The sequence below is a fragment of the Odontesthes bonariensis genome, chromosome 1 (genome assembly GCF_027942865.1).
Source record: "Odontesthes bonariensis isolate fOdoBon6 chromosome 1, fOdoBon6.hap1, whole genome shotgun sequence".
NCBI lineage: Eukaryota > Metazoa > Chordata > Actinopteri > Atheriniformes > Atherinopsidae > Odontesthes > Odontesthes bonariensis.
Genome location: NC_134506.1, coordinates 46,888,020 through 46,910,483, shown reverse-complemented (window position 1 = coordinate 46,910,483; position 22,464 = coordinate 46,888,020). Strand labels below are relative to the sequence as shown.

At 44.9% G+C, this 22,464-nt stretch overlaps 1 protein-coding gene across 1 annotated transcript in view; it reads left to right on the top strand.

Moving 5' to 3' along the window:
• The window catches only part of slc9a5 (solute carrier family 9 member A5), a 47,563-nt gene extending 33,113 nt beyond the window's left edge, over positions 1-14,450 (top strand). The window contains exons 10-16 of the mRNA XM_075468800.1: positions 50-176; positions 2,939-3,030; positions 3,298-3,424; positions 8,167-8,316; positions 8,437-8,506; positions 8,646-8,774; positions 10,313-14,450. Of these exons, the coding sequence (XP_075324915.1) occupies positions 50-176; positions 2,939-3,030; positions 3,298-3,424; positions 8,167-8,316; positions 8,437-8,506; positions 8,646-8,774; positions 10,313-10,890 (1,273 nt within the window). The 3' untranslated portion in view covers positions 10,891-14,450. The remainder of the gene's footprint in view (positions 1-49; positions 177-2,938; positions 3,031-3,297; positions 3,425-8,166; positions 8,317-8,436; positions 8,507-8,645; positions 8,775-10,312) is intronic.
• Positions 14,451-22,464: the final 8,014 nt, after the last annotated feature.

The following is a 22,464-nucleotide window of genomic DNA, read 5'->3' as shown; positions in this document are numbered from 1 at the left end:
GAAGCTCAGAACAGAATCAGAACCTCAGAACGCTGCTGTCTGTCTGCAGGTGGGAGCAGTTCGATAAGAACTACCTGAGCAAGCTGCTGCTGAGGAAGTCCGTGTACAGGAAGAGCGAGCTGTGGGAGGCGTACCAGAAGATCAACATCCGGGACGCCATCAGCGTCATCGACCAGGTAGGAGCTGAAGCAGAACCCCCGTGTGGGCCGCCGGTACCGACACCGCACAGGGTCACTGTCTGTGAGACCACAGCTGCATCTTTCTGAGGGTATTTCCCATCATGCACCTGGTGGAAACTCGACCGATAGGCAGCTTTTAGCCACAGCTAAGTTCAGAAATGTTGGATAAATGTGGAAAACTCTTCAGAAGTGATGGAGGAGGATTATTAACTCCCAGGTGCCTCCAGCAGGGGGCAGCATCAGGAGCTCTGACAGCTTCAGTTGCATCCGGCTGGAACAGTTTGAACATCGGGGGGGGGGGGTTAAACAGAGCTGTGATCAGCTGTCTGTGGACGCCATGAAAAGCCTGGAGGAGTTCCAGAGTTTGAGCTGACAGAAAGAGACAAAAACCTGACAAACTCTTGTTAAAACATTTAAAGGTCAGAATAAAATGCTGTCAGGCAGCATAGAATAAGAATAACATGAGGCTGCACCTCAGTGAAAGCTGAAATAAAAGCTCCAGTCTGACTTCAGTTGAGATCTTTATTATTATTATTATTTATTATTTACTTTATTTATATAGCACCTTTCATACATAAGATGTAACACAAAGTGCTGTACAGGTTAAAAGGTTAAAACCCCCACCCCCCATGTATCCACACACCCACCCACTCAGACATGTACACACAGTGGCAAACAAAGCTCTTTAAAATGCGATGTTGCTGGGCTCTGAGGAACCAGGTGAGGAAAGCGTTAATTTGGGGAGCCGTCCACTCCAGGAAATCTAGCCGGCCACAGCCCCAAGGGGGGCCGCCCCGACCAGGACGGACGGAGGAGCCCACGCCGCGGCCGTAATGCCACCGTGCAGCGCTCCTCCAGCCCATCCCGGACAGGCCCCCAGCTCAACTCCCGGTGTGGAGGGCTCCCCTTGAGGAAAACACTAGAGCTGGAGGATAAAAGGCAGGATATAATCAGTATTCAAAGTAGTAGTAAAAAAAAAAAAAAAAAAGATAATAATAGATGGAAGCAAAAAAAAAACATAAATTAAATAAATGAATTAAAAGAAAAAATAAATAAATAAAATAAATGAAAAAATAAATAGAAATAATAAAAATAACGATAATAATAATAACAGAATACAATAAATACATTTAAAAGGCATAAGATATTATTCCTAAAACGTTATCCTAGAAAACAGCCTTCGGCTAGGATCGAAGTTAAACACCATAGATAAGTAGTTAAAAGGGATATAAGAGGGATAAGAAGGAAATCAATTAAAAGCCAAGTTAAAAAGGTATAAAAGCCAAGTTAAAAAGGTGTCTTGAACCTGCTTTTAAAAACATTGCCAGTCTCTGCGGCCCTGAGTCTCTGCGGCAGGCCGTTCCACAGACCTGGGCCATAGTAATAGAAGGATGCCTCACCGTGGGTTTTTGTTCTTACATTTGGAATGAACTAAAAGGCCGGAGCCGGAGCACCTCAGGGTCCGCGAGGGTCAGTAATATAAAAGCAGGTCAGATAGATAAGAAGGCCCAAGACCATTAAGACACTTAAAAACTAATAAAAGAACCTTAAAATCGTCAGCACACGTGCGGCTGAGTTTTGAAGTAGTTGTAGATTTGAGAAGCTCTTTTTGGGAAGACCAGAAAGCAGATAAAAGCATGCATCAGCACCTCCGTGTTAGACTGAGAGAGAAACCGAAGGACTCTGGCAATGTTCCTAAGCTGACAGAAACCTATTTTGGTTATATTTTTGATAAAAATCAAGCGCAGAGTCAAAAGTGACTCCCAGGTTCTGAACACATTGGGATGGTTTAAAATGTTGTAGTTTTAGCAAAAGTTTCTGTCTCTTGGCTTCAGGACCAATAATTAAAACCTCTGTTTCGTCCTGGTTGAGCTTATCTGCCATCCATGATTTTATATCTGAAATAGAGTTAAGAAGAATATCAGCTGGCCTTGTGTCCTCAGGAGACACAGCGATATAGAGCTGTGTGTCATCAGCATAGCGATGGAAATTAATGCCGTATCTCCTGATTCAATTCAACTCATTTATTTTTTTTTTTTTATAATTAAAGTTTTTATTTTGTTTTATGAACATGTAACAAAAACAACAAACAAAAACAAAACCAGTGAGGTACATAAATCTTGATGATTGTAAGGTTGCACTCTCATTCTTCACACATTGTCCTGGTTCCCACCCAATTAAATACAGACTGGACACCTAATTAAGTCCCGCTTAATTCAACTCATTTTTATTCATAAAGCACCAAATACAACAAATGTCATCTCAAGGCACTTAGATAATAAAGTCCAATTGGAATTCAATTAATTGTAATCATAATTATTTATAAAATAATCCAATTCATTCATATAGAGCCAATTCAAAAACAGTTTCCTAGCTAAGGAAACCAACAGATTGCACCGAAACTTGTCTTCAGTCCAATCTCCCGTCCTGAGCGTGCCTGAGGCGACCAGAACCAGACCCAGGAAGGGTTTGAAAATACTGATGACATCGCAAAGCGGAAGCATGTACAAATTAAAAAGTATTGGGCCTAAAATTGAGCCTTGGGGGACCCCACAGTTTAATTTATAGGTTTTTGAGGAACATGTATCTGTACTTATGAAAAATTGAAGGTCTCCGAGTTGCTTCATCCGGTGAAGCTCCTGGGCTGAAGGATCGGGTTCAGACCCCTGAAGTCAGTTTGATGAGGATCTCACAGGCCTGAAAGGCCACAGGCCTCAGGAGGTTCACCTTTAACCTTTAACCTTTTCATGTGTGTGCAGGGTGGGAACGTCCTGACCTCAGCCCGACTGTCTCTGCCCTCCATGGCGAGCAGAGCCTCCTTCCCTGAAGTCACCAACGTCACCAACTACCTGTGAGTCACATGACCGCCTCACAAGAACTGTCAGAACTGATTGAACCGATCAGTTCTGATTGAACTGATCAGAAGTCGATGATCAGAAATCAATGATCAGAAATCAATGATCAGATATCGATGATCAGAAGTTGATGATCACCTGTCAGTGTGTGAAACGTGTCGAACATCAAGCTGAAGCTCTTAGCATCGTGCTAACAGCATCGTGCTAACAGCCTCGTGCTAACAGCCTCGTGCTAACAGCCTCGTGCTAACCGTGTGTTTCAGGCGTGAGAACGGCAGCGGCGTCTGCCTGGACCTGCAGGTGATCGATAACGTCCCCGGAGCCAAAGTGGAGGAGGACAGCGAGACGCACCACGTCCTCGCTGGAAACCTGTACAAGCCCAGGAGACGGGTAAGTCTGAGGCAGGGAGGGTCCTTTAGGGGGGTAACAGGGTCCTTTAGGGGGGTTACAGGGTCCTTTAGGGGGGTAACAGGGTCCTTTGGGGGGTTACAGAGTCCTTTAGGGGGGTAACAGAGTCCTTTAGGGGTGTTACAGGGTCCTTTGGGGGGGTTACAGGGTCCTTTAGGGGGGTAACAGGGTCCTTTGGGGGGTTACAGGGTCCTTTGGGGGGGTTACAGGGTCCTTTGGGGGGGTTACAGGGTCCTTTAGGGGGGTTACAGGGTCCTTTGGGGGGGTTACAGGGTCCTTTGGGGGGTTACAGAGTCCTTTAGGGGGGTTACAGGGTCCTTTAGGGGGTAACAGCGTCCTTTAGGGGGGTAACAGGGTCCTTTAGGGGGGTTACAGGGTCCTTTAGGGGGGTAACAGAGTCCTTTAGGGGGGTAACAGGGTCCTTTAGGGGGGTTACAGAGTCCTTTAGGGGGGTTACAGGGTCCTTTGGGGGGTTACAGAGTCCTTTAGGGGGGTAACAGGGTCCTTTGGGGGGTAACAGGGTCCTTTAGGGGGGTTACAGAGTCCTTTAGGGGGGTTACAGGGTCCTTTAGGGGGGTTACAGAGTCCTTTAGGGGGGTTACAGGGTCCTTTGGGGGGTAACAGCGTCCTTTGGGGGGTTACAGAGTCCTTTAGGGGGGTAACAGGGTCCTTTGGGGGGTAACAGAGTCCTTTAGGGGGGTAACAGGGTCCTTTGGGGGGTAACAGGGTCCTTTAGGGGGGTTACAGAGTCCTTTAGGGGGGTTACAGGGTCCTTTGGGGGGTAACAGAGTCCTTTAGGGGGGTAACAGGGTCCTTTAGGGGGGTTACAGGGTCCTTTGGGGGGTAACAGAGTCCTTTAGGGGGGTAACAGAGTCCTTTAGGGGGGTAACAGGGTCCTTTAGGGGGGTTACAGAGTCCTTTAGGGGGGTTACAGGGTCCTTTAGGGGGGTAACAGCGTCCTTTAGGGGGGTAACAGGGTCCTTTAGGGGGGTTACAGGGTCCTTTAGGGGGGTAACAGCGTCCTTTAGGGGGGTTACAGGGTCCTTTAGGGGGGTTACAGGGTCCTTTAGGAGGGTAACAGGGTCCTTTAGGGGGGTTACAGGGTCCTTTGGGGGGTAACAGGGTCCTTTAGGGGGTTACAGGGTCCTTTAGGGGGGTAACAGAGTCCTTTAGGGGGGTTACAGGGTCCTTTGGGGGGTAACAGGGTCCTTTAGGGTTTTTTTACATACTGCATACTACATACTGCATACTACATACTACATACTTCTATACTGCATACTACATACTAAATACTACATACTTCCATACTACATACTACATACTTACATACTGCATACTACATACTGCATACTACATACTGCATACTGCATACTACATACTGCATACTACATACTACATACTGCATACTACATACTACATATTTCCATACTGCATTCTACATACTACATACTGCATACTACATACTGCATACTACATACTGCATATTGCATACTGCATACTACATATTGCATACTGCATACTACATACTGCATACTACATACTACATACTACATACTACATACTGCATATTGCATACTGCATACTACATACTGCATACTACATACTACATACTACATACTACATACTGCATATTGCATACTGCATACTACATACTGCATACTACATACTACATACTGCATACTACATACTACATACTGCATACTACATACTACATACTTCCATACTGCATTCTACATAATACATACTGCATACTACATACTTCCATACTACATACTTCCATACTACATACTACATACTACATATTGCATACTACATACTGCATACTACATACTACATACTACATACTATATACTACATACTTCCATACTACAAACTACAAACTACATACTACATACTTCCATACTACATACTTCCATACTTCCATACTACATACTACATACTTCCATACTACATACTGAATACTACATGCTACATACTACATACTACATACTGCATACTACATACTACATACTTCCATACTACATACTTCCATACTACATACTTCTATACTACATACTACATACTGCATACTACATACTACATACTATATACTACATACTTCCATACTGCATACTGCATACTACATACTACATACTGCATACTACATAGTACATACTACATACTGCATACTGCATACTACATACAGCATACTACATACTACATACTTCCATACTGCATACTACATACTACATACTGCATACTACATGCTGCATACTACATACTTCCATACTACATACTACATACTGCATATTACATGCTGCATACTACATGCTACATACTTCCATACTACATACTGCATACTACATACCAGATACTGCATACTACATACTGCATACTAGTAAGTAAGTAAGTAAGTAATTTTTATTTATAGAGCACGTTTAAAACAGTTTCCACTGACCAAAGTGCTGTACATATGATATGGCTAAAAAAAAATAGAAAAATAAAAGCAAATCAGAACAAGCAAAATATAAAAGCAAACACAAAGAGAGTAAGAAAGACAAATACAGAAATGCAATTGACAAATAGACAGCACTAACAAATGAATAGCAACAGAACAGAAGACACTTGAATATAAAGAGAGGAGCGAGATGGAAAGCTAGGAAGCAGGGAAGGCCAGGGAGTATAGGTGGGTCTTGAGCCTTGATTTAAAGTTGGTCACAGAGGGAGACAGTCTAACATCTGGGGGAAGACAATTCCACAGACGTGGGGCTGCTACTGCAAAAGCTCTATCGCCTTTTTGCTTGAGGCGGGTGCGGGCCACAGAGAGAAGACCCTTGTCGGCAGATCTAAGGGACCTGGATGCTGAGAGGGGATGGAGGAGGTCTGAGATGTATGAGGGAGCCAACCCATGCAGTGCCTTATATACAATCAGCAGGACTTTAAAGTGGATCCTAAAGCTAATGGGGAGCCAGTGTAAGGAGGCCAGTACAGGGGTGATGTGTTGATATTTTTTGGTGCCAGTTAGCAGCCTTGCAGCTGCATTCTGTACCAATTGCAGACGAGAAAGTTGGGACTGGGGGAGACCAAGATAGAGGGAGTTGCAATAATCTAACCGGGATGTAACAAATGCATGAATTACTGTTTCTAAGTCCTTGGGAGACAGGGAGGGTTTGAGATGGGAAATAATTCTCAGCTGATGGAAGCTACTCTTGATAACAGAGCTAATCTGCCTTTTAAAACAGAGCTCTGAGTCAATGGTGACACCTAGATTTTTGGCATGTGGCTTGACAAAAGGGGAGAGGTGGGCTAATTGTCCTTCGATCAGGGGCCTAGCTTTAGGAGGGCCAAAAATGATGACCTCTGTCTTACCATCATTTAGCTGAAGGAAGTTACTACTCATCCAGCGCTTAATATCCTGGAGACAATCCAGAAGAGGCTGAATGGAGTTATCAGATTTTAGGGGCAGGTATAGCTGGGTGTCATCGGCATAAAAGTGAAAAGAGATGTCATAACGCCGGATGATGTCGCCAAGGGGGAGCATGTATAAACAAAACAGCAAAGGGCCCAAAATGGAGCCTTGCGGGACCCCATAAGAAACAGGAGCTGAGGAGGAAGAGGAGCAACCAAGGGATACAGAGAAGGTTCTGTGTCTGAGGTAGGAGCTGAACCAGAGTAATGCTGTCCCCTTTATGCCTACCCAGTCCTCAAGACGGGATAGGAGGGTGTTGTGGTCCACAGTATCAAACGCTGCACTGAGGTCCAAAAGAACCAGGATCGCATTTTGACCTGAATCTAAAGTGAGAAGCAGATCATTGGTGACTTTTAGCAGAGCCGATTCAGTACTACATACTACATACTACATAGTACATACTGCATACTACATACTGCATACTACAAACTACATACTACATACTACAAACTACATACTGCATACTCCATACTGCATACTACATACTACATACTACATACTTCCATACTGCATACTACATACTACATACTACATAGTACATACTGCATACTACATAGTACATACTGCATACTCCATACTGCATACTCATCGATCAGACAGTATGCAGAGCGTTTACCCACAATGCATTTCGCTCCTGCCCGAGCTGAAATCAGCCGGCCTGAAGCTGATTTCCCTTAAGCTCTAAACTCTGTAAACTTTAGCAACATTTGAAACATTTTCAGGTGAGAAAGTAGTCGTTTAGATCCCCAACGTGTTGAAAACCTGACAAAATACCGGCTGTTTACAATTTTGTTCCCATGAATTCGGCGCTACTAAAGCTAGCCGCAGTGAGCTAACGCACTTCCGGTTATTTTCACAAAATAAAATACCCGTTGCCTTTTATCATAGGGAAAGCCATTACCATACAATTGGTGCTTTTGTTCTGAAAACAGGAAGTGAACCTACCCTCGTTGTAGCTAGCTTGAAACTGCCGTTTTGACAGGAAATGACGATCGGCGACGTCACATTACGTTGCATCTTGGGTAGTTTGAGTATGAGTAGTAACCTCATGATGCATACCCAACATTTAGGAGAATCTAGGATGCATCCGGGAACTTCTCGCTTAATCAAACTCGCATACTAACTCAGAAAGTTAGTAGGAGAAGTAGGAGAAGTATGCGGTTTTGAACATAGACTTAGAGTCCTGGAGGAGGAGTTTAGGGGACACCTGGGGCTCCTGGGATGTGTTTCAGCTGCTCTCTCCGGCCCTGAATGCCCTATTTGTGTCCCCTCTCAGTATCAGTCCCAGTACAGCCGCCACTTCATGCCTCTGGGGGAGAAGGAGCGCCAGGACCGGGAGGTGTTCCAGAGGAACATGAGGAGCCGCATGGAGACGTTCAAATCAACCCGATACAAGAGACACAAGAAGGAGCGCAGCCTGAAGAAGGCAAGAGGCCTTCAGCCCGCACACCTGCACACGCTTCAGCCTCTGAGGGAAGCAGAGGCTTCCCTCAGTAAGTAATAAGTTAATAAACTTATGAATGTAATTTATTTCATCATCCAACAGCGCCGAGGATCCGACGTCAAGGAGGACGGCGGGGACAAACCCAGACGCAACGTCAGCTGGCAGGACAAAGGTAACACAGATAAAGTTAGAGACCGAGCCGCAGCTCCCCAAAACTCTGATCATCATGGGGAACATTAATGTTAACGGATGCTAACGGTCGGTTAGCGTATCTTAGCTTAACGAGCTAACAGCCGCGCTCTGTGTGTCAGATCCGGTGGTCGTTCCTGTGGAGCCCGACGGGGACAAAGCTGAGCATTCGGACCCAGAGAAGGAGGAAGACGTTGGCATCACCTTCATCGCTCGCAAGGTGGAGACGCCGAAGGAACGACCTAAATCAGGTAAAGAAACACGTAGTTCTGATCCAGCGGGAAACCTGCAGAGAGTTACTGACGGGTTTAACCGGACACACATTTCTATTTAACAGGGCTTATAACTGAAGGCTCTGCCTCCCAAACTGGCAGCCGGTTCCACAGAGAGGGGCCTGATAACTGAAGGCTCTGCCTCCCAAACTGGCAGCCGGTTCCACAGAGAGGGGCCTGATAACTGAAGGCTCTGCCTCCCAAACTGGCAGCTGGTTCCACAGAGAGGGGCCTGATAACTGAAGGCTCTGCCTCCCAAACTGGCAGCTGCTTCCACAGAGAGGGGCCTGATAACTGAAGGCTCTGCCTCCCAAACTGGCAGCTGGTTCCTCAGAGAGGGGCCTGATAACTGAAGGCTCTGCGTCCCAAACTGGCAGCTGGTTCCTCAGAGAGGGGCCTGATAACTGAAGGCTCTGCCTCCCAAACTGGCAGCTGGTTCCACAGAGAGGGACCTGATAACCGAAGGCTCTGCCTCCCAAACTGGCAGCTGGTTCCACAGAGAGGGGCCTGATAACTGAAGGCTCTGCGTCCCAAACTGGCAGCTGGTTCCTCAGAGAGGGGCCTGATAACTGAAGGCTCTGCCTCCCAAACTGGCAGCTGGTTCCATAGAGAGGGGCCTGATAACCGAAGGCTCTGCCTCCCAAACTGGCAGCTGGTTCCACAGAGAGGGGCCTGATAACTGAAGGCTCTGCCTCCCAAACTGGCAGCTGGTTCCACAGAGAGGGGCCTGATAACTGAAGGCTCTGCCTCCCAAACTGGCAGCTGGTTCCACAGAGAGGGGCCTGATAACTGAAGGCTCTGCCTCCCAAACTGGCAGCTGGTTCCACAGAGAGGGGCCTGATAACTGAAGGCTCTGCCTCCCAAACTGGCAGCTGGTTCCACAGAGAGGGGCCTGATAACTGAAGGCTCTGCCTCCCATTCTACTTTTAGAAACTCTGGGAACCTCAAGTAAACCTGCAGTTTGAGAGCAAAGTACTCTGTTGGGAAAATATCCAACTTTGAGATCTTTAAGATATGATGGAGCTCGGTCAAAATACCGGCTGTTTACAATTTTGTTCCCACGAATTCGGCGCTACTAAAGCTAGCCGCAGTGAGCTAACGCACTTCCTGTTATTTTCACAAAATAAAATACCCGTTGCCTTTTATCATAGGGAAAGCCATTACCATACAATTGGTGCTTTTGTTTTGAAAACAGGAAGTGAACCTACCCTCGTTGTAGCTAGCTTGAAACTGCCGTTTTGACAGGAAATGACGATCGGCGACGTCACGTTACGTTGCATCTTGGGTAGTTTGAGTATGAGTAGTGACCTCATGATGCATACCCAACATTTAGGAGAATCTAGTATGCATCCGGGAACTTCTGCTTACTCAAACTCGCATACTAACTCAGAAAGTTAGTGGGAGTAGTGGGAGTAGTGGGAGTAGTGGGAGTAGTGGGAGTAGTATGCGGTTTGGAACACAGCCTCAGTACCAGGAAGTGTGAGATCAGTAACTGATGCTGTTGTTTCCTCTTCCAGTTCCAGCCGCTCTGGGAGGCGGCCACAGCCCTCCGGCCCCGCCCACCTCGCCCCCCACTGAGGACAGCCACCTGCCGTGGAAGGGCGGCGTGGGCTCCCCCCCGCCCTGTGTGTCCGTGGAGGCCACGAAGATCATCCCTGTGGACCTGCAGCAGGCCTGGAACCAGAGCATCTCCTCCCTGGAGAGCATGTCCTCCCCCCCCGCCCCCGAGGCGCTCCACCCCCGCATCAGCGCCCTCTCCAGGCTGGGAGGCCCCCGCCCCGCCTCCTACACCCCACCGGGCAGCGCGCTGGGCAGCACCACCTCCATCGGACCCCCGGCGCCGCAGGGCTCTTTCTGCTTTCCGGAGAAGAAGAAGAAGGCTGAGGAGGAGGAGCAGGACGAGGAGGGTGGGCTGGCGCAGGAGCTGCAGCCCCTCATGGCGTCCCTGAGGCCCCCCGGCGTGCTGCCGCCGCCGCCGCCACCGCCGCCCGGCTCCGGCCGGAGGAGGAACCCCTGCGTGTACCTGAGGAGCCTGGTGACGGCGCCGCCTCCTGGCAGCGGCGAGCCGTACAGCCGGGGCCCCACCCAGCTGTAACCGCGGGTTACCATCACGCAGGGCAGAGCGACGCCCAAACACACCGACCAATAGGAAACCAGCTCGCCCACCGACCTCTCGCAGCTCCTCAGCAGAGCGGCCGCCCAGCACGCCGCCCGGCTGCAGGGACACGGCGTGCGTCATGTGACCAGACGTCCAATCACTGCCACTAGTTACGTCACCAGCTTCCAGATGAAGGTCAGACGTCTGCGATGATGTCATCACCGCCTGGCGTAGCGTTAGCCTGACTGAACACCAAACCTTCAGACTCAGACCAGCAGCACGGCGGCGCCTCTCTGCGCCGTCTGACTTCCTGTCTGCTCAACACTCAAACTTCCTGCTTTTAAAAGCCCCTCCCACTTTAAAAGCCCCTCCCACTTTAAAGTTTCAGGCACAGTCACGACAAATCTGCTGTTCTGACCCGGTTCCGATCCGGTTCTGATCTGGTTCTGACCCGGTTCTGACCCGGTTCTGATCCGGTTCTGATCCGGTTCTGATCTGGTTCTGACCCGGTTCTGACCCGGTTCTGATCCGGTTCTGACCCGGTTCTGATGATTCTGATCTGGTTCTGATCTGGTTCTGATCCGGTTCTGATGATTCTGATCTGGTTCTGACCCGGTTCTGATCCAGTTCTGATCCGGTTCTGACCCGGTTCTGACCCGGTTCTGATCCGGTTCTGATCTGGTTCTGACCCGGTTCTGACCCGGTTCTGATCCGGTTCTTGCTGAAGACTGAAGAGTCCTTTGGTTTTATCAACAGGAGAATATCAGGGCACTACTTTTCGTGGCGCATTAATCCAGCCGCAGAGCAGCAGCAGGCTGGATCAGAACCGGATCAGAACCGGATCAGAACCGGATCAGACCTGCTCACCTTTAGCTGCTGGTTTGAGTCCCAGCGACAGAAACGGCCAGAGTTATAAATTAAACTATAAATCTGTTTATGTGATGATAAATTCTACTAAAATGAAAGAGAAATTAATTTATCCTCAAATAAAATGTGAAATAAATTATTTTTTCTGCTTTAATTTTTAACTTTATTCCTTTAAAATTGTTGCTTTTTTTTGTGGAATTTCTTTCTTTTTTGTTGTTATTTCTCTTTTTCCTCCTTTTGCATCAGATTGTCACATTTATTTACTCCAGATGATTTATTCCATTCATAGAAGCATTTCCTCCTGTTATTTCCCCGTCTGAGGTCCTTAAAATTAATGTTCTTTAAAATTACTGCAGAAAATATAATTAATTTCACAAACTGTTCAGTTGTTTTTAATGAAAGTAGCATTTATCATCACATAAACCTTTCATTGAGCCGTTTCTGCCTTTATTTCTGAGCGTCTCTGGGCTGCTTCACAGTCCGATCAGTGTCAGATGTGCAATAAAACTCTGAAATCAGTCAAATCATCTGACAATAATCCTCCAGAAAGAGTTCTGTCTCATTCCAACAGAACCACAGCTGCTCACCGACAGAAGTAAAGTTCTGATCAGAAAGAAACAGTCCTCATGATGTTTAACTCTCTTTGGGGCGTTAGCCTCCAGCCAGCAGGGGGCGCTACATCCCCAGCTGCTCTCACCTGTAGCCTCATCCCTGCTTCTCTCTGCTGCTTCCACAGTCTGCCGTGTGTATTTATTCTGACAAAGCCGCTCGTTTAAAGTCTCAACCTGCACTTTGTAAAGCTGCAGACGTATAAACCTACAGAGTAGCTGATTTTAAAGACGTATGAAACCTTATTTTAAATGACCAAAGTGTGTTTTAAAACAGATTTCCACAGAGTGTGTCAGACGATAGCTGCCTTACTGACCCCGTTTGTCTGTGTTTGTGTTCATGAAGACCGTCCAGTCCACCACATTCACACTGGAAAAAATGCCCCTCGAAAAATAAGTAAAAAAACAACAAATAAAAGACGTTTTTGCTTGAAATAAGCAAAAAAAATCTGCCAATGGAACTAGTGAAAATCAGCTTGTCAAGATTTCTTGAAATAAAATGTGATATTTAGGACTTTTGAGTTAAAAGTGATCTTGAAATTAGCTTAAAAACCTCTTCAAATGTAAAAAAAAAAGCTTGTTTCATATGAAATGTGACTCAAAACAAGATGTTTTCAAGACTTTTTCTCTTAACAAGATATTCCAGATGTATTGTATTAAAACAAGTCCCTATATCTGGCTGAAATGGTGCTTGTTAGGCAGTTGTGTCTGATATTAAAGCAATACTATGTAACTTCTCAAAAAGCCCATTATGGAGCTCCCCCTACAGGCTTGGAGGTAACGTACGGTTACGGTCTCTTGCTTTGTCGGCCTCTCTCTTTCTCTTCCTTGCTTCATCAGTCAACGTCTTCTTCTGTTTCTTCGGTGCCTCTGCCATGGTGATCGTACCGACAATGTTGCGCTAGCTTAGCCTTATACCTGGGAGCGTGAGAGGGCTCTATTTGTTTTTGCGGTAGGTGTGCCAGAAAGCAAGTCGAAGTACTTCCGCTCAGCTCCCGGGCCGCTCCAGCAAAGTTACATTGCGCAGTTTTTCCAACTCAGACCCCCAAAGGGCATAGGAGACAGGCCGATCGTAATATTAAAACTCATTTTAGCCCCACAATTTTTTTCAAACTGTTACTTTGATGTAGAAATGTTACATAGTATTGCTTTAAGTGTAATGAGATACCCAATGAGACAAATATACCTGGTAAGATTTATATTTTTTCCAGTGCAGTCTTTCTGTTCTGCCAAAGAAGGTGTTAACGAGGGGTTAGCTTTAGCTTTAGGTTAGCTTTAGCTTTAGGTTAGCTCCAGAACCAACCGGGTCTGCAGGACTGTGAGGGGCTGAAGTTTCTGTTCATGTCACATGGGAGAGTAAAGCTGCAGAAGGTTGTTCCTGCAGAGCGTTCAGATGCATCTCAGGCTCGTTGTTTCCAACGTGGAGCTCAAGCAGAGCATCAGAGTCCAGAGGATCAGACCTCTGGACTCTGGGTCGGGACTCCTCTGGGTCTGGACTCTAACCCAAACCCTGGATCGATCAGATTAATTCAGGCATCCTTTGATTTGTAAACATTAGAAACTGATTTATATTTCCAGGAACTCATCTGGAAAACAGAACTTTTAAAAATCAGAACCACCTTCTCAGCCCCGGAACACAAACCTCACACATCTTTTATTAAACTTGACAGATGATTCCAGAGTTGCTTTTTCTTTTACTTGAACAATAGTTCAGATTCTCCCATGTGACATGAATGCAGCCCGATGGGGAGGACGGCTCGGTTAGGAGAAGCCGGCCATGTTCCGTGGTTCTCCTGAGGTTCTCCCTGAGGTTCTGCTTCAGACTTCAGTGTTCTGGATCCGGTGCAGCAGCGGCAGCAGAAAACGTGCTGCTGCCTGTCGAACCGCCCCCGCTCGGCCCGCCCTCCTCTGGTGGGAACACAGACGCAGGAATGTCCCGCGCAGCATCAAGTTACCTGTGATTCAGGCTGTTTTCCGTGTGGAAAATCAAACATATCTATCTTTGTGCCAAATGTCTGTTAGCGTCAGCTCTGCCTCAGAGAGCCGAGACTCAATAAATGTTTGGAGTGTTTTCTGAATGAAGCAGCCGCCTCTGTGCCTCTTTGCTTTGACTTTTCTTTCTGCCGCCACAGAAAGGCAGAAGCCTTCTTCTTCTGGGGTAATCTGGGAACTCACAGAAATGGAACCAGCCCAGATAAACGTCAGCGAGTTGTTCTTTATCAGATGATAGTTTCACATTAAAGGAAAGTGATACGATGCTAAATTCAGGAGCTTCTTTCTCTGCTCGTCCAGTTTCATCAGGTGATAACTTAGCTGTTTAATAAGCACATTCAGTCTGACCGCCCAAGGCATTAGACACACATATTGTTTTCCTGTTTCCGTCATGAATTTCGGTTCGCTACCAGTCTAGCACCGACGGTCCGACCGGCATAAAAAGCATACCGCTGCGTGGGCAACAACCTCGATCTTTGTGCTATGACGTTTGGCTCTCATTAGTCGAAAGGAAATCCGGAAAAATGGGAAAAAGTGGAAAAATTGTGGATGGGAAGATGCATTGAAAATTCAAAAACTACCCTATTTTAGAGGCCTTATAACTCAGCCATAAAGCATCGCACAGACCTCGTTCAAAGTTTATGTGACAGGAGACTCTCAGCTTTAACTGAACCAAAGGGTTTGTTGATACATTTTACAGCTTTGACACAACGGCAGTTTACGTTTTAGGAAGACTACATCTCAGCTGAGGTGTCTCGCCGACTCAGATCCTCACTCAAAAATTGATACTGCACCAATTCCTCAAACAAATGTCCGAAATATCTGCCCGATCTGGACAAACTTTACTTCAAAATGTAGGTATTTTTGTCCTCTTTCACACAAAGTCAGACTCAATGAGCTCTGCCTCAAAGATTTATCACAAATCGCCTATGAGCGCAGAGAGTCGGCCCTCCAACTGACAATTCCGCCCATTATAAACGCCTAAAATCAGAAAATTCAGGTGAAAAATTATTTTAAAACTGCCATAAAAAACGAGCCACACATAGTAGCCGAATGAAAATTACACTGTTGGCGTCTGCCGTCTCTTGGGGCGCTGACGGTTCAAGAATTATTCGGATACGACTTTTACTTTTCGAACAGCGACCGTTTGTTCGAGACAGTCGAGTGCAGTCAAAATTATAGGCCGATTTTAAGAAGCCATAGTGAGCGTACATGTCAGAGACACAGCACCTGCGCCTGTTACCGGGGCAACGCCTCGTTAGCCTGCTCTGTTCTAAGACTGCTTATGAGGGCAGAGCCAAGATGGCTGCCCTGTTATAACAGCTTCATGTTATAAATCTGCTCTGCTTTTCTCCTTTAAACTGATAGTGAGGGGAAGTTTGAAAATACCCGCAATGCAATGGGAAAATCCATTGAAAAGCACTTAACGAGGCCATATTGAAAATGCCATAAAAGCTGTATTTTAAACAGGACCTTGATAAAAATGACATGACTGTCTTCAGTAGATATGTCTTATGAATTTAAGGCCCAAAATTCAATGGGAAAATCGATTGAAAAGCACTTAACGAGCCCCAAAATGCCAAAAACTGCCCTATTTTTGAGGCCTCATAACTCAGCCATACGACATCACAGAGACCTCATTCAAAGTTAATATGTGACAGGAGTCTCTCAACTTCAACTAAATGGTTTGTTGATAGGGCGGGTAGTAGATTGGCACCCATCAAAATTTCTCCAGAAATTTTTCTAGTTATGATACTAATTGATGAATGGAAGATATCTCAGGAATGAAATGAGAATCGTCCAGTAATCAATAACTGTAAACAGCCCAAAAATGTATTGTTTTCCACAAATAAAATGTTGTATTTAGGTTATTTAAGAACTTGAGGAATAACCAAAGAGTTTCTGAGCTACACAGCAGACCTGATAAATGAATCGGCTGATCACCCAAATGGTGAAATAATCACAATAATCACAAAGCAAACACCCACAGGCAGGGGTGGAGCAGTGATTTTAAATGTTCCAGGGGGGGCACATGAGCGCCACATCAAGCCCATAGAGACGACGCTGAAGTTGGCATCCGATTCGCAAATTAAATGGATGGGCATAAAGGGCCATTTCACTGCATTTTTTGCATTTTGATCGCCCTAAACTGGGTCCTGTATGGAAACTACAATGGTTAGACTGCTCAAATCTGGATGGAATTATTCTAAAGAGGCTGTAGATTCATTAAAACTTTGTTTGGGATTTGTTAAACCTTTTTTGATTTGTGAAAATGCAGAACAGGGCCATTTTACTGGGTTTGTTTTGTATTCTCATCGCCCTAAAGAGGGTACCGTGGAGCCGTGAGACCCAAACTGGGAGAGAGGCTCCAAAAGAACATTTGAGGTTCTGAGGAGAACCCGAGCCGAGCATGAGAGGAGGGAGTCTGGAGTTATTATACAGAGCCTTCAGGAAGTAGTCAGACCCCCTTAAATGCTTCCACTGATGCATCAGTGAAAACAGTCACCTAGTCCGAGACCACTCAACTCCTCTGCTGTTTCACTGACACCACACAGCATGACATCGAAGTCATTCTGAGGAAGATGAAGCCCTCCACCTGTGCCCTGGACCCTTTTCCCTCAGTCCTTATTAAAAGTCACTCCTCTGCAATAAGTCCCATGATCACCAAAATCATCAATCAGTCCCTCCGGTCCGGCCACGTCCCCACATCCCTGAAAACTGCCGTCATCAAGCCACTACTCAAACAGCCCAGCCTGGACCCAGAAGCACCGGTCAACTACCGCCCCATCTCCAACCTCCCTTTCCTATCAAAGGTGTTGGAAAAGGTAGTTTCTGCTCAACTTCACAACCACCTCACCACTAACAGCTTGTATGAGAAGTTCCAGTCTGGTTTCCGCTCTGGCCACAGTACAGAAACCGCTCTGGTCAGGGTTACCAATGACCTGCTACAGACCGCTGACGCTGGCTCTCCATCACTTCTCATCCTTCTTGACCTCACCGGAGCTTTCGACACCATCGATCACCACATCCTTCTACACCGCCTCCACTCCACCATCGGACTTTCTGACACTACCCTGGCTCGGTTCACATCATATCTCACTGACAGAACAGAATATGTATCCCTGGGAGGTGCAAATTCAGACATGTCCTTGGCCCCACCCTCTTCACACTGTACATGCTCCCCCTTGGTCCTGTCATCAGCCGGCATGGAATATCTTTCCACTGCTACGCTGATGACACCCAACTCTACATTAAAACAAACCCCCCCTCTGCAGCCCTATCCACAGTTTCCACCTGCCTGGAGGAGATGATGGATGACGGCAAACTTCCTGCAACTAAACAGCTCTAAAACAGAAGCCCAACTGCTCATTTTGCACGAATAACATTTGCACAAATATCATCAAGTATAGTACAATATAATGTGAATATACCCCTATAATTTATCCATATACCCTATATTTCTTATTGGTTCAGTCTGCTCAGTTAAATTTATTTATTTATTTTTACCTTTATTGTTAAATGTACAAATCTGTTTTTATTTAGTTTACTGATGTTTATTATTATTATTATTATTATTATTATTATTATTTACCCTTGTCTTCATTCTGTAGATTTGTTTATAGCTGATGTTTACTCTCTATTTTTATTCTATTCTATTTGCTCTATTTGCCCTGTCCATCCAAAGAAAACTGGCCAGAAAAAAGGCCACGATTTATTATCTCTGTTTGTGTCTTGTATTGATAGAATAAATGCAGGTGGTGATTTAAAAAAATCATATATCTGCAAAGTTTTAAAAAAGGCGATTTTCGGATGTTTTTGTTGTATATAATGATCTGAAATGTAGACTTAATGAACAAAAAAACTAACAAAAACAAACTTCATAAAAAAGATTCCACTGAGCCACAAACGAGATCTGACATAGGCCTACTCTGAATAGTTTCTAAACAATTTAAGAGTATTCCAGATGGATGTGACTGTCTTGAAATTGCCTTGATAGAGTGGTAGTTGGGTTTCATCCTCTCTTACCTTAACCATGCCTCTGAGTGTTGAACACTTTGTTCTTCTGCTGGACAATGGATGTAGATTTTAGTTCTGGTACACAACAGGACTGCAGGGTAATAGTATCCTGGTACTCTCAGCTTTATTTCTTCTCTTTAGCAGTTACTTGGTGAACACATTTCTTGTGACCCTGATGGTGTTGTAATGGTGCGTTTGCCTGCATCGTACAAGTTCTACATTTCTTTACAAAAAAACCCAAAAAACCCAAAACAAACAAAACCACACTTTTAACAAAATTGACGGTAATGATTTATGCTAGTGTGACCATATTTTCATTACCGAATTGAATTATTACTATTAGTATTATTATTATTTTGATTATTATTATCATTATTATTATTATTATGCTTGAAGTTGTAGTAATGGTTTTCCACCGATTTTTTCAGGTATTGTTTTCTGCCCACCCAGATGAGCTAACTGCCCCCCCACACATGCCATTCTGCTCACACCTCTGTCCTAACTGCTGAGCAGATCCTCAGCTTTGATCCGGATGCTCGGCCTCACGGTCTCAGGACGGTTCGGTGTAGTACCGCTGGGGGACTGCAGGGGGCGCTGAGCGCCACTTGAACGTGAGACCGTGACTTTGCCGTTATATCCAGAGTAAAAGCAGAACTTCGGATAGACGAAGACGACGGATTCAGGTGAGTTTGGGTTTGAATGCCCGTGTTATCAGTTCGCTTAATAAGTAAACCTGATTAGTTAACCTTGGTTTCGTTAACTGAAGTGACGTTATACGTGAGTCACGTGACATTTTGGCGGTTTTGATGGCGGTTCCTGTGTTGTAGCCCGATGCTAACAAGCAAGCTAACAGTTTCTAACCGGTTTGGCTAATTCTAAGCTGCTACGGTTAGCTTCAAACAGCTGAGTCATGGGAACTGTTGGAGAACTGTTTCACTGGTACCGCCAGTGGCGGCTCCTGACATTTTTTTAGGTAGTGCAATCTCCAGTCTGTGAAAGCTGCATCAGAGTGTGCTGATGCAAACCGGTTCTGTTCCCACGAAGGAAATAAAATGTCCAATCGTCCAGAAACTCCTTGTCTTCCTTAAATAACCAAAGTGACTCTGCAATTTCCCCCGTTATGTCCATAAGTATTAGGGGTGGGTGAAAAAATCGATTCATGTACATATCGCAATTTCTTAGGGGATGGTTTTAAAAATCAATTTTTCTCCCCCGAATCGATTATATTTCGTCATATCCGTGTCCAGAAAAACTTCATCAATTCATCACATTAAGTTATGTTAAGACTAGCCCACATTTGTGCTGTGTGGACATTTCAATTCATTTAGTAACCGTAAACTTTAAAAACATGCCGTACATGTTAAGTACTCTTTTTGTCTCTGTTGAAATAAATGTCAGCTGCTGATGTGCATTGCTTATGAGAACGACATTCATTCAACTTGTTTGTTTTTTTTAAGGAGGAAGAAAATTGCAATTACTGATTATATCGAATCGCAAAACTTGTAGAATCGTGATACAGTCGAATCGTGACCAAAGCATATCGTCCCACCCCTGATAAGTACCATAAAAGTCCACAGGACTGAGGTATATTTGTCTAGGTAGCATAATTTATTGTAATAATTTTTAATAATCTTTTGTTATTTTTTGCATAATTTGCCAATCAGTTAATATTACACCTTAACCATTATTTATTTATTTTCCTCATATTGTTCCAGGATTCTATGAAATAAGTAAACTCATAAGCTCTTAATGATAAGATTCATTCAATTTTCATTCGAAAGAATGTAATTAAAATGACAGCATATAAATCCAAGTCAAGTGTTTATTGAAGTTTTGGAAAATATGACTTAGAAATGTATAACCAGTTGTCAAACATGGTTAAGTGCAGCTTACTTATGTGAGATTTCTCTCTTTTTTTAAATATAATACTGCACCATTAACAATGAATGTGTCATTATACATTCTGCTATTATTGTCAACATTATATAAAAGATTTAAATCATTACAAGTCAATGATTGAGCACAAAAGGTTATTTAGCTACATCAAATACTACCTGGAATAATAGCAGGGTTGGTGGAGCCCTGGGTTTCATCTTTGCCTCGCAAGGCGAGCTCCAAAATCCTGCGAAATTCTTCCAAACTTCCTTCTCCGCATTAGTACGACGACTAAAGGGTACTTCTGTCAGAAACACTGCCGTATTGTTGCACTCCACACTCGCCATCTTCTTCGTAGAATGTTCATGGTCCCGCGCAGCAGACGTGTGAGGAAAGCACGTCGTTTGTGCAGCACATAAACCCGAATAGAAAATGTGTTGGGAGCAGGATTTTTGAAAAAAACTGACGTACCATTCATGTCAACGGGAGATTTCTGGTGCAAATTCGACCCTGACAGAAATCGCCCCAAATGGGCGTGGCAACACCAGGCGCGACCTTAATCTGATTGGACAATGACATATACAACCAGTTTGCCCGCCTTAGCAACTAGATTAAAAAAAACAAAAACAAAAAAAACTCTGTGTTTGGTAGTGCGTCGCACAAATCGCCGCTATGGAGGAGCCGCCGCTGATGGGAACCATTGAGAACTGTTTCACTGGTACCGCTGAGCGGGTTCGGGATCATCCGAACTTATTTTATTGGTCCTGAACCGGTCTGAACCAACATAACCAGGTAATGTTCTGCTTATTCGGTTTAACCGTCAGATCACATTAAGGAGAGACACCACAGGTGAATGGGGTAATATTTTAAAATAATAGATTTTAGATTGACTTTCTCCTCTGGGATAAACACATTTACTCCAGTCAAAGTGTTCATCCTGGGGATACTCGGCCGTAGGAAATGCCTCCTTCCTGCAGAGACATCCAGTCTCCCTTCAGGGCTTAAATACCGTAAAAGTATTCTGTTTTCTTCTTCATCAGGCGATGACTGACACGGTAATTCTGTCCTGCAGCTGTAAACTTTATCTCCTGCAGTAAAACTGTCTGCTTCAGTGCTCCATCCCACAGTTCGCCCTGCAGCTACATGTGTTGTGCAACCCTTCCAGTTGTGTTTCAGCATGTCCTGAACTGTATGCATGCTGTAGGAGGAGAGAATGGATATTTTTTACACTGTATTAAAACAGTGTAGAAATAGTGTAAAACTGTGTTAAAATAGTGTAGAAATAGTGTGAAATAGTGTAAAACTGTGTTAAAATAGTGTAAAAATAGTATGAAATAGTGTAAAACTGTGTTAAAATAGTGTAAAAATAGTATGAAATAGTATAAAACTGTGTTAAAATAGTGTGAAATAGTATAAAACTGTGTTAAAATAGTGTAGAAATAGTATGAAATAGTATAAAACTGTGTTAAAATAGTGTGAAATAGTATAAAACTGTGTTAAAATAGTGTAAAAATAGTATAAAACTGTGTTAAAACAGTGTAAAAATAGTGATGAGGGACGGGCTGTAATTACCCCCTGAAGCCGGGGGGAACAGGCTGTAACTACCCCCTGAAGCCGGGGGGAACAGGCTGTAACTACCCCCTGAAGCCGGGGGGAACAGGCTGTAACTACCCCCTGAAGCCGGGGGACAGGCTGTAATTACCCCCTGAAGCCGGGGGGACAGGCTGTAACTCTGGGGTGTCTCTGTGAATCTGTGGTTATTTCTGATGACTCAGTGCTTATTAATGCATCTGACTCAGCGTCCCTGCTGAGTGTGTGGCTGTGTGGCTGATGGCGTGTGTGGTGAGAGTGGAGGTGAGGAAGTGCTGAAAGTACACACATGTGTCACACTTATTGGCTCATTCAGAGCCCTCACTGACAGCTCCTGTCAGACACGTTAGATGTTCAGCCTGGATGTTCAGCAAGCCTCTCACCTGTCAAACATCCACACGGTGAGGCAAGGCTTCCTATCAGACCCACCATGTGCCTGCACATGAACATCTGGCTTCATATGAACCAGGCTGAAGACAGAGGACAATGATAACAACTAGGGCTGGGACGATGTGCTTTGGTCACGATTCCATTGTATCCCGATTCTTGATAATTGCGATTCTACAAGTATTGCGATTCGATATAATCAGTAATTGCAATTTTCTTCCTCCTTAAAAAAACA